The 13108-nt window shown below is 53.8% G+C and overlaps 1 protein-coding gene across 1 annotated transcript in view; it reads right to left on the minus strand.

Moving 5' to 3' along the window:
- Nucleotides 1–13108, minus strand: part of FAM53B (family with sequence similarity 53 member B) — a 75262-nt gene that overhangs the window by 43709 nt on the left and 18445 nt on the right. The window contains exon 3 of the mRNA XM_036899082.2: nt 8424–9202. Coding sequence (XP_036754977.1) covers nt 8424–9202 — 779 coding nt within the window. The remainder of the gene's footprint in view (nt 1–8423; nt 9203–13108) is intronic.

Genomic DNA, 13108 nt, shown 5'->3' on the forward strand with positions numbered 1-13108 from the left:
CTGCTGCAGGCCACCCTCCCAGGCACTCTTCCGGGGCTGCCTCACGGTTTCCCTCCCTCATCACACTGACTGCAGAGCGCTGTGACAACACTCTGGAAACCTGGCCTCTTTCAAATGTCCCCACGGACCAGAGATGCCCAGCACGCACAGCATCTGGACTGGACAGGACAGGACCAGTCAGTCACTCTGGGCTCCCCGTCATTCACTCTGCCACCAAACACAAGTCTTGGGATATTGAGCAGGGATGCGGAACTTCCCTTTAACAACCGGCTCATGAGGACTGGCCTGGGAAATGTCTAGCAGGATTCAAGATGTTTTCCAAGACAGTCCTGACGCTGCTGAGCCCCAACTTGGCATAGGTCAGCCCCAAGCCCTCTTCGGTGCCCGGGAAGGTTCGCTACTCTGCCGGTCACAGAGGCTCAGCAGATGCCCATCCTGGAAGTTGGAATTTGGAAAACTGGACTCTTGAATCCCTTCTCCTGGTCAGGCCTTTCCTAACCCAGGCTGACCCAGCACCCCTGACTCCTGATGCCTCCTCCATGTGAGAAAAGCCTGTCCCCGGCCTCTGCGGAGCCACTGGCTGGGCCTGTACCCTCTGCCGCTCCCAAAGCTCCACTCCCTTGGGGAGCTCCCCAAACACACACGTACCGAGACCCTAGCCAGACCCACTGACTCAAGATTCTCTAGGAAGAGGCCCAGGGAGCTGCAGCGTCGCGGCCACACCTGGGCCCAGGTGCACAGTCAGAAACTTGGGGCTCAGAGGAGTGGGACAAGTGGCTGACAGTCACCACCCTGCTGGGTGCAGACCCAGATGTCAGCCCAGGTCTTAGGTCTGACTCTAAATGAAGGCTCTATGCCAATGACAGTCACACTTTATCTCCCTTGAGGTACAAGACGTGCCCACCATGTGGCAACAGGGCAAAACCCTGGCCATAGTCACAGCACCCTGCATCCAAATGCCAACCGTGAAAACTCAACAACTCAACCTGGCCCACGGAGAAGCCACGTAAGCCGCCGGCTTCCAGGCTGCCTTCTCGGGAGCAGGGGCAGAGATGTCGGGGCTGGGAACCTCAGAGTTACAGAGAGGAAGAATCACCACAGCGGGATCGCTCACACTCAGGGGACGGCAGTTCCTTCCTTTTGATAAGTTTCTCTCCTTACTCCTACAATGGGCCCCCAAACACGATGAGGGCAGCTGACTTAACTGTGCACTCACTGGGCAGACATGGACCTGAGCTCAATTGTTTCATCCTAATGAACTCATTTAATGCTGCCAGCCACACATACAGTGAGAGAAGGCGTTGCTCCCCTGCCTCGTGGATGGGGCAACTGAGGTGCACAGAGGTCACGTAAGTGCCCAGGATGAAGACGGAGCTGCCCCACGGGTAGGGCTCCAGCCTGAGGCCCTGTGTCTGTCCCCTCCTGGCTCAGCACATACTCTTCTCTTTCCTCAGTAGGCTGGGAGTGACATGAGGGGTTCTCTAAACCCCCCTGTGGGCCCTTGGAGTTGAGCAGTGGTCCACAGGCCCTTTTCACTCTGGCTTCCATGAAGCAGGACCAGAGATGTTGTCCCGTGTGCCTCCCTCCTGCCCACAGGCGGTGGCCTCCTGAGGGCGGGACTGCATCTCCCAGGCCTCCATGCCCAGCACCAAAGCAGGGTCTGGAGCTGAGGGTGCTCCAAGCGCGTCTGGGGAGCTGGGCGAGGTCCCCTCTGGGCAACTGCTTCTGAAGCGGAGACCCCACTCCACTACTGGGCACCCTGAAACACCATGGCCGCACATCTTTTCAGACACCTTTCATCACAGGAAGGTTTGCAATGAAAGCAGGGAAAATCACCAAGTGGCACTAAGAGCCTTCCTGGCATGTCCCCAGCTGAACCCTTTCTATTCTCCTTTAACCTGGGAAATCAAAGCTATGTGTCAACACTCAGCCCTGAGCCCAGTGACCTTAAGCAGATTGTTATGCAACCTGGTGGCTGCAACTGGGGACAGCAAGGCATGACCCAGGTGTCTGAACAGATTTCCTCGCATTATGGGAACCCCATCAGGGGTGCTACTGTGTTACCAACAGTAACTGTGTTACTATTTCTGTGAGAAAAGAAAAACTAAAGAGAGCTGACCTGGTCTCCCAGCTCCAGCCGCACCTGCTCCACGGCTGGCAGGAGCGCAGCCTCGTGCTGGTACGGCTTGTGCCAGGAGTGGCAAGCCCAGCTGACTGCCCAGACGGGAGCTGCAGGAGACAGGCCACGGGGTGTGGCTTGTTGTTAATCAAAGGTTCAGCCCTGGCCAGGTCCACGCTACATGACTCCTGCCCACACCTCTGAGAAACAGGAGCTGTCATCCCCATTTTACAGACAAACGGAGGCTTACAGAGGGTGACCCCCCCGAGCGCACACGGCTCCAAAGTGGTGGAAGGGGAAACTAAACCCTATCTGACTGTAGACATCATGCTTCACCTCCACGCCCTCTGTCCTGCATGGGTCGGCCACGTGGAACGGCCACTGGGCAGCTGGCAGGAGGCGCAACCAACCGGAGTCCGGAGGCCTGGATTCCAGCCCTCCCAGCCTCCTAAGTAACCGTGTGGCTTTGGGCAAGTCCCTGACTCTCCCTGGACTCTGGAGACCTCACCCTCAAATGAGGGGCTAGACAAGAGAAAAGAGGGCAGATTGATTAGCAGGGAAGATTCAGACTTCCTCTGAGTTCAACCTGAAAGACTGCCACAGTTGATTGGCAGTGTCTGTCAAGAGCGAGGAAGGCTGTACCAGGTTGCCGCCCCTTGCCATCCACGGGCTCTGATGGTCCAGATCTTAAAGGCCCTCTTCTTTTGTTCGAGCCTACCCTGATTGTTTCCTCATAAGAAGTAGCTACTCCCATGTGCCTACAGTAGTATTTGCCTTAATTTGTATTTAGCCTTATTTCACTCCAGTTGGAATTCCAGGTTTTCCGTAACTATCCACCCCTCCCCAAGATCTTCACACCTGTCTGCACCCTGTGTTGCAAACAGTGATCCAGCTCTGAAGTCCCCAGCCTGCTATCAGCATGGCTCCCCATGCCAGCAGGAAGGATGCTAAGGGTACAGGGCAGCAGGAAACTGAGACAGCAGCGTGGCCAGCTGCTGGCAGAGTGCACAGAAGGCCATCAAGGCTTGGGCAAGCCAAGGAAAAGCACAGCTGGCCTGCAGCTGCCAGGCCTGCCTGAGCAAGAAGGTGGTGCAGCCAGTGATATGAAGAGCCACCCCATATGGCTGCTGAAGAGGACAACTCCCTCATTAAAGGCAGCCTCCACTGGCACCCAGGGTGGGTGGAAGGCTGGCCAGAGGGAGCCTCCCCCAGGGACGCCCTACCAGCAAAGAGCCACAAGTTATTACTGAGCATCTGTGATAACCCCCCTGATGACTTCCTGCAGCAACCCTTTCCCATCGGAGCCCCCGCAGCCGCGGCCCACCCTGCTCTCCGGACTCATCTCCAGGACTCATCCTGGACCACAGCTCTTGGCGTGGTTTCTACTTCGTGCTTCTTTCCTACCCCGAGCTGCCCCCGGCCACCTTTCATGGGCCCCTCAAACATCTGCTAACACAACAGTTGCTGCCTGTTCTGGGGCTGGCTCTGGGAGGTTTGGGGACTCAGTGTGTGGGCAGCTACAATCAATCAGACCTCTGTTTCAGCATCCCGACCCCTCCTCACAAATGTCTCGCTTCTGTTTGAAACACTATTGAGAAATACAATTTGTTGCTCTTTCAAGCCAACCAGCTTGGAGTTCAAAATACAGCAAGAACTATGACACCCAGGGGGCACAGGCATTCAGTGGGCAATCTTTTCAATTGTTGCTTTTTCTGAAACCTTTGCTCACACACATGTGATCTGTGTCTAAATGGCCACGTATAGCTCAGGTCTCACTGGGAATCTACCAATGCTTGGTGGTCAAACCATGTCTCAAAAAAGCAGTAACTAGTTATGTCAGCAGAAGTCCTGCTAATCATCACCTCATAGGCTTTTGCACTGGGCCCTGCCCTCAATAGCACACACTGTCACTTTGCAAAAGGGAGGCTGTGGCTTCAAACAACACACCGGGCAGAAGGGGCCTCAGGAGACCAAGTGAGGGAAACTGTGGGGGAGGCCAGCAGAATCAGACCTAGGCAGAGAAGGAGCATGACTGACCCTCTGGGCTGCCTTGCTGTGAACCCAGTGGTTGCAATTACAGTTGCAGGGCGAGGCAGGCCTTCTGGCTAGGTGTGTGCATCACTTCTGCCAGCTGGAGCTGTCTTCTCTACAGCCACCCTCCTGCACTCAGGATCCAGGTGGCCAGGACACCAGCCACCTCGTTCAGCACCCCTACCCACGGGCTGGGCAATGAAGGTCTAAGAAGACAGTGTGAAAGCAACTTCTAACACCCTACCCACCACATCCCGGCCACACTGCCATGACAAACAAGAGCCACTGTTGCTGTGGCTGGACAGCTGTGGCTGGGAAGGGGCAGGGCACCTGCAGGGGCACCTGGTGGGCTCCCGGGATCATTTCCACCTGATTCCACAGGCAGCAGACGTGAGACGACAATGCCCACACACAGCCAGCCTCCCGACAGTGGCGATTCTGAGTCTGTAGCCATGTCATCACCCTCAGCTCTGAGCATGGCCTTCACCACAAGCTGAGCTGAGCTGCACGGCAGGCCTTCCCGTTTTCAAAAGGAAAGGATGAAATGAGGAATGAAGAAGTAAATGGCAAGGACAGCAAAGGGATGGTAAAACCAGAAGGAAAGATGGCAAAAAAAAAAAAAACATGGATCGAGTGTGTCTCCCAGGAACATCACCCACTTGTCCCAGTTGTCACTGGGGTTGCCCAGAACGAGCCCATGTCTTCCCTCCCAAGCTCTGTGATTTCAAGGATAGCAACTATTTGTCAGCACTCACCACGCCAGCCAGCGTACTAGGTGATGTGTGTGTGTGCAGAGAAAGATACACATGTATGTCAACAGAGGCGCACACATATACCTACACAGATATGCACATGTGTGTGCAGACACACACATCAGAATACGTGCACACAGATGCACATATATGTGAATACATTATATACTCACATGTGCACACACTCCCCTTATTCCTCTGCACAGTTGTACATCATTATTGGTGGTGGTAGTGTTATTTGCTGCCCAGAGATGTTAAGCCATTTGCCCGGGGCTGCTGGCCCTCGGTCCCTTGTCTGGTGGCCCTTCTGATTGTTGGTGTCCTCTCCCCACCCTCCAATGCAGATCCAAAAGTGAACCCCAGTTCCAGAAGGGCTTCCCTTTCCTCAGGAGTGGCCAGATGGAATGCACAAGTCAAGGGCCCAAATCCTGCTGATGCCCACCGCTGCGGGCTCAGGGCCCACGCCTGCGAGCAGCGCCCCACCCCCAGCACCTGTCCTGCCAAACCTCTGTGGCTGTGCACAGGACAGGGCCTTGGACCTCAGAGCTTTCTGTCCTCCCTGCTGGTCTGACTCTCCTGGATTCACTCCCTGGTCCCTTTTCTGCTGGCAATTTGGGGGGATTCTGGCCCCCATCCTTGCTCTGGGCACCCTGACTAGCGGCCAGTAGAAAGCCCCTACACACTCACCCATACCCCGGGAGGTCTGCTGTGGGCCCTAAGGTCCCAGCCCCACTCAGCACTTCTAGGAAGCTGGGGTTTGTCAGAACTCCCAATGGCTCAAGATCTAATTGAAAACACACTTCGTGCTTTCACTCTGCAGATCTCGTGCCCCTAGTCCCAGAACCCACGCACAAAGGGGATCCTTTGCAAGAATCATCAGTTGCCCCTCACCCCCACCAAATAAGCAAATATATAAACCACGACCAAAGACCCACGAAAGAGCCCAAAACCTGGCAGGAAACGCAGAGCAGCACCAACCCTCAGCCACAGGCCTGCCTTTCCAGAGCTGCGCAGACCTGGGCTCACTCCCCTGTAGTTACCAATGCTGAGTGGAGCCAAGGCCCACAGAAACGAGGGTCTGTGGGCGGCGAGTCCCACCTCGGCTGCTGTCTGGCCAGTGACATGCCCAGCTCACAGGGCTCCTGGGCACAGAGCCCTACATGTTCCAAGCTGAGTCCAGTGCTGCTTTCAAATGCACTGGGGGACTAGTGGCTACCAAAGGGGAGGGGTGGGGGAGGGCAGGTGGGGAGGGAGGGAGAAGGGGACTGTGGGGTATCGTGATTGGTGCACATGGTGTGCGTGGGGTCATGGGGAAGACAGTGTAGCTCAGAGAAGACAAATAGGGACTCTGTGGCATCTTACTACACTGATGGACAGTGACTGCAATGGGGTCTGGGGAGGGACTCGATAAGGGTGACTGTAGTAACCACACTGTTTTTCTTGTAAAACCTTCATAAGAGTGTATATCAATGATACCTTAATAAAGAAAATGCACTGGGGTTGTCCTGGGCCTGGCTTCCAGGGCTCCTGGAAAAGCAAGGCCCACCTCCTGAGGCCGTAAATCACGCAGTGGGGAAGCCAAAGCAGGTGAAGCCCCACGGCAGGAAGGCTGGCTGGGGTGCAGCAGTCTCGGTCGGGGGTAGCTCAGGGCCCATTCCCCCCCTCAGGGCCCATTCCAGTCGTTTGGCACACACACTTCCCAGGGGCCTCTTCTCTACTTCCCTGGACTCTGCCCTTCCCAGCCTTGGCCCAGGGAAGGCAGACAGATCCAGGGCGGCCTCCTCAGGATCTTGGAGGCCTGCCTGAAGCCGAGGAAGCAATCTATACATCTGGGCACAGCCCACCAAGCAGTGCATTTTTAAAGGTTTCTACCGAAGTGAGGACGGGCAATGTCTCCTATGATGCCATGGTGTGATTCCAGCTTGTGGCTAGTAAAAATATAATAACACGTGTGAGTTGTTTTTATTACCTATCTACCTTATTAGCTAATAAAATAAGCTCAGCATTAAAAATTTAACTGAAGCCACTGATCACAACCAGAATTCAGGGCTCTGGGTTTCCTTCAGAAGTCACCCAAATCTGACAGCTTTCCAGCCTTTTTACCTATTTAAATTTCTCCAGAGAAGGAAAATTCCACTCACACGTCCAACATAAATGAAAGTGTTCGCTTCTCTAGCGAACAAAGTAAAACAGTTCATAACTTGGGAAAAGTAAAGGTCTGGAGCGGAGATGGGTGCGACGGCCCGGAGGCAGAGGCAGAGGGGGAAGCCCACCCAGGCCTGGAGGGGGCACATCAGGAGCCTGCCGTGAGCAAAGGTGGCCAGAAGGCCTGGACTCCGGCCAGGAGTGTGCTCTGGACTTGAGATGCCTGAACCTCTTCTTCTGGGGGCCCCAGGTTAGAAGGGGGCACTGGAGGGGAGAGAAGGAGATGCCTTCAAGAGAAACCGCGCTGCCATCCAAAATGCAGGGAGGCCCAGCCGAGAAAGCAGCAGTGAGCCCCGAAGGCAGGCACTCCAGCCTGTGGAAGGCAAGGCCCTGAGGCGCCTCGTGCCCAAACATGGCCACGTGCTGCATGAGTGAGGCCAACCCCTCGCCGCCATGCTGGTCTCCATCCCCCTCGCATCCAGTGACCACTGACCCTTACATAACGAGACCAGACAAGATGAATCATCCTGGTACTAAGCACCGGAGGGCATTCTGGACTTAGGGCCCAGGGTGCCATTTCCTACCCACATCGCCTGGTCCCGGAGTGGACGTGTCCCAAGGGCCTACCTACGCCCTGGACCTCAATGTCATGCTCTCCTCGGGCCTCCCCAGTAAGAACCAGACGCAGGCCATGCTTAGGCTCAGAGGCTGCCGTGACGACAGTGTATCAACCCCAAGTTCACCTCATTCAAATCAACACCCAAGATCAGGGTTAGCACAAGGCTCCAAGACACAGAGCACAATGTGCAAGTGACAGGGCCGGAGCCCCATCTGTCAGCAACAGAAGGGATGACTTGGGGGACACAGAGGAAAGGGCCAGGATTTCCTGATGGCCGCACATTCTCAACAGCTGGATCAGAAGAGTAAGTGCCTCCCCCCATCCCTCACCCTGTGAAGCTACTAACCACAGCCCTAATTTCGGTATCAGCATGATCCGGGTGACACTGAGCTGTGGCCTGGGCTGCAGGGACGGGTCCCTGGGAGAGAGGCTCCAGCGAAGTGCCTGAGGGGGTGGCCAGTACTTGGCGATGCTGATCTGCCCGCCAACACCCTGCCTCTCACCATCTGCTCTTGTGCCATGAGCACTGTATTCACAGGGAGCATTTCTGATTTTAAATGAAGAGAAATAGACATTAAAAAAAAAAAAACTTGCTTTCATCTTTCTCTGAATAGGATTTTAAAAACAAGGAAATTAACCCATTCTTGGGCATCTAGAACTGGCACCCTGCACTTGCCCAGGATGGCAGGACCGGAGGAGGCTCCGTAAGCACCATGATGCTAGGGCAGCACCTTCCACGTGGCTGGGCTCGTCTTACCTGAGCCATCTTGGCAAGGTCCAGGGAAGGCCTCTGCTCCTGCGCCTCCTCGGGGCGCCGCCGTTTAATGCCAACCTTCTTGTCATTAAGGACGCACGGCTGGGAGCGGCTTCGGGAGAGGCCACTGGAGCGCCTGGCCAGCTCTGGCGTTGAGGCAGGTGTGCTGCTGGCTGAGGGTGGGCAGTACTCGGCAAAGGAAAACTGCTCATGGGAGCAGGAGAGGGACCGCTGCATGTCGAGCCGACCCCCTCCCACGGGGGTCGGGTCAGGGCTCCAGATGTCACCTGCCCGTCCACAGGTGGCCGAGCCCGGCAGCCCCTGGTAGGGCTGGCCTCCAAACTGGTGGTGAAATGCTGCCTGGTCGTAGTGCGAGGAGAGCGCGTTGGCCCGGGAAGGGAGGCTGAAGCTGGAGCTTCTCTGCACGGGGCTGAAGCCGTCGGAGTGGCGCTGGACACTGCCCCCACTGTGACACCGTCTCTTTTCTACAGGAGTCCAGACTCTGGACCCCAAGGGCCGCCACGACGTCCGGCAGCTGGACATTTCATCGGAGAAGGACAGCGACCGGCACTGGCGCTTGCTGGGGGGTGCTGAGGGGCTCCCGCTGTGGTCGCTGAGGCTCAGGTCTTTGATCAGGCTGGTCACCGCACAGGCAGCCGCTGCCTCCCGGTGCCACAGGGCGCCATCCGGACACTTCTCAGGCAGGCACTCCCAGATGCTGGCACTCGGCTGGTCAATCTGAAGAGGGCATTTCCTGTCCAGGTCTCGCCATCTGTCATTTTCTGGTTCATGAATGACAAAGAGAAAACAGGATTTGAGAAGGCCTATCACGCTAGCCCTCTATCTTCTCATCAAGAGCCTCTTTTAAATAGGATTTTAGAGCCGAAAGGCCCTTAGAAACCATCCACTCCAGCCTTACTTTATAGAAGAAAAACTGAGGCTCAGACAGGGGATGTGAGTCCCAAGGTTTTGAAATAACTGAGTTAGAAGCAGAGCGAGACCTAGGATCGATCCATGTATCCCCGGGGACTGAGATACAGTTTTCTTTCCAACATACTGTACGCCTCCCAGGAAAGTCCAAAGCAGAACTTTTCACTCAAAATGCTTTCTCATTTTATAGGTAGGTAACTGCCTTGCCCCTCCCCACCCAGGCCCAAGGCGGCCAGGGCGCTCTGCCGGTCCTGGCCTAGGCCTTGATGTGCTGGCAGAGGACCACGGCCCACGATGAGTCTCAGCACTTCCGAGGGTCAGGGTCGGATGGGGCTGGGGGTGCTGCCAGGTTGGTTCACCTGAATTCCATCTTTAAAACACTTGCTTACAATACAAACCAGGTATTTTATCGATTTATATTCCATCCACCAAAAAGCTCCACAACATTATCAACAGTGGCCAATCACTGAGTGTGTGCCTCAGGCTCACTCAATCACTCAATTTCTCACTGAAATTGAGGCTGTTCATAAGCAGTTAAATCTATAGGAACAAGTCTTGGGCTACACAGTGGTAAGGGCACAATTTAAATGTACATATTCAGGCCTCTTCTTGAACACATGAGAAAAGAAGCTACCCTAGCTATGAAATGCTGACTCGATACTTGAACCTTTATTGTACGGAATATTCAAGAACTATTTGTTGTTTTTCTACTATAAAATCAGGCATTGTGCTGAGAATTTTAGGAGAGCAAAGATAAATGTGACATAGTTCCTCTACCAAATTTGTAACCCAAGAGCAAAGTCAGAAAGTAAGCTGCACTGCCAGTGATCAACATGTTAGCAGGTTTCAATTTCTTTCTAACCTACATACATTTATATGCTGTGCAGATAGGATTATAGAGAAAACTTGAGGCAGTCGGCCAGTAGAAGGACAGAAGCAAAGGCTGAATTGATATTCAGGAGGTATTTCATGCACAATGATTCTCACAGCACTGTGGCCAACCACTGGGCATCCACCATGGCTGGTGAAGGCCCTCAGCGTCCCGACAGGCCTCCATCCTTGCCAGATGGGGAGGCTGAGACCTAGAGGTTGAGTAAGTAGCCCAGGGCCACACAGCTAACAACGGACAGGACACAAACCCAGACTGGCCCAACCCAGAGCCGTGCTCTTCTCATCACACTACGGCACTGAGGGGTCCATGGGGAACCTGGCGGTGGCCCCACCCTCATGGAGTTTACAAGTCATGCCAGATGGGCCACATGCTCAGAAAACTGTGCTGTTCCCTCTGTGACTGCTCCAGGCAGCAGGGACCATACATCTATCTCCTCTACTGGTGGCCACTTCTCCGTGGCACCAAGAGACACCCCGAGGGGCTGACCCTGTGCGGAGTGTCACTATCAACAGCTACTTGACAGGCTCAAAGGGCGTGACCAGTGAGGCCCAAAAGGAGCTTCAGGAGCCAAAGAGAAGCCAAATCAGGGCTAAATGTGGCACTCCATCGAGGGTACCCTGCCCCAGTCATGAGACAAAGCCTGAGGGGCTGGGACCACAGCAGGGGGCAGGGGACAGGCTGCCCCCACGAGAGAGCCTCAGCAGCTGGAGATGCAGGAGAGATTTCTATACGCCCAGCTAGGCCCGTTGGAGCAATGCAGGACTGTCTCCACATGTCCACTTCATCTTGTCCCCGAATCTTCCCAGCCCATGACACACAGCAAGTCTCAATACACGTTCCCTAATTGAATTTGATAATTCATCACCCAAGATTACCTTTTGGCAAACATTTATGGTGCTCAAAATATGTCTTCGCTATCCACAACCCCTAAAGTATGCACCATTCTTTTAAAACAATCCCAATCTGACATTTGTCAGCAGTTGAAATTCATGAATAATAAAGTAAAATGAAAAGAAACTAACATTGCCCAAGTCACAACCGTCTGTGATCTGATTTAGATGAAGAAAAGTCATCCTCAGAAAAAAGGGGAGATTTATGTATGATGATGCTCCTCACACTCTGAGCGAGAGCAGAATGGTTGGTAAGACAACAGAATGTCCCACAGCAGGGGCCGGTTAAATAAATTAGCAAGGGGTAACACGGAGCATGAAAAAAGCAGAGTTTCAAAGAATATTAATGATGTGAGGAAATGTTAATGATGGAATGTTAAGCACAAAGAAACAGCATATGAAACTGTACAGACAGCATGATTCTTATTTAGTAAAATATGCATGTTCTATGTGAAGATGAAAAGAAAATAACCCAAAATGTTCATAGTCAGTTAGCAGGTAGCTGGCTGATTTATAATTTCTCCTTTTTGTTTTCTGCAGTTTCTACATTTTCCATAAGGGCAGCTATCATTTCCAAGTATGTGGGGGACGTGACCACCAAATGCCTGGTGGTGTGCCAGCGTCAGCGCCAGGGCCTACAATCTCATCCTCCTCCAGGTCTGCGTCTTGGCTTCCAGGGACTTCCCAGAGAGGAGCACGGGCCATCGGCTTCTCCTGGGACAAGGCGCTGAGGTCCTACATGGGCCGCAAATGTGGCCGGCTGAGGGGAGCACCCGCGGGCCCGGCCACCAGCAACGAAGGCCCTGCGGTGGCATCACAGGGGTCCTACTTAGGGAGCCTGTGGCTTCGCTGCAGAACATCTCTCTCCCAGGAAATTAGAAGGGACTGACCCTGTCCTCCGTGGACACCGCTTTCCATTTTTATTTCGCTGCCGTGGAATTTTCCCCATCTCCAGGGAAATAATGAGAAGAGAGGGGAATCAGGAGCCAGTTAAACGTGAACATTCTGCCGCTCTCATCTGGCAGCCATTCCTGTCCTGGGGCCACCTCGTGATCTTGTTGCTTCTTGACTGGACCCTTTGGGCCTCCCTCCTCTGGCCCACTCCTCACCACTACTCGAGGACTTTCTGAGGCCCATGCCTGTTGCGGCCCTCAGCAGCTGTCATCCCAGCCCCCATCCGGCCCTGGACTCCCCAGTACACCCTCCGTTCCAGGCACATCACACTTGCTGTGACGTCGGGAGTCAGACAAGAATCGGTAAGAGTCAAAGCCCACAAAGAACACTCTTCCTGGCTTTGTGTACACGACCCTGAAGAGTGACTCTCATGTCCCAGCTATTCTTTATAAAAATGAAGTTTAGTAAAGCAATGGCAGGAATGAGCCCAGGTAATATTTATATGCAAAGAGACGGATGTTCCATTTGTTTTTAGGTTTTTTAACTATCAGATCCCCAGTGGGGACCTGGGCTGGATGGCTAATTCTAACACGTTCCTGCTCATCTGAAGAAACTACTCTACTCTGTTTTAAAAAGTAAGCCTCTCTGACTTTAATATATAGAACAAATGCATAATATTTATTGTAGGGAAAATAAAAAGAGTCAGTTCTCAACTCAGGTCACTGGTTAAATACAAGCACAGTGGGACTGTTGTGAATCAGCTTTCCCCCAGACATCAGCTCTCTCATGCCTTCAGACCTGCACAAAGGCCTAGACTATGTTTCTCCTGCCTTTATCCTTCCACCAACAGTCTCTTACTCATCATTTAGAGCCAACTCAAACATCACCCTCTCTGTGGGTGTGCTTTCCCTGTATGGACCCTCAGGCACCCACAGCTCTTTGACAAGACCTTAATCACATGGCTCACGTTAGCTGCGCCTTACTGATCTGTTTACGTGTCTACTTCTATGGAGCCACAGACCCATCATGGCTCCCCAGGGCCCGCACGGAGCATGGCACGCAGCAGACCCTCGCCAGTGGTG

Source organism: Manis pentadactyla, chromosome 8 (genome assembly GCF_030020395.1).
Source record: "Manis pentadactyla isolate mManPen7 chromosome 8, mManPen7.hap1, whole genome shotgun sequence".
NCBI lineage: Eukaryota > Metazoa > Chordata > Mammalia > Pholidota > Manidae > Manis > Manis pentadactyla.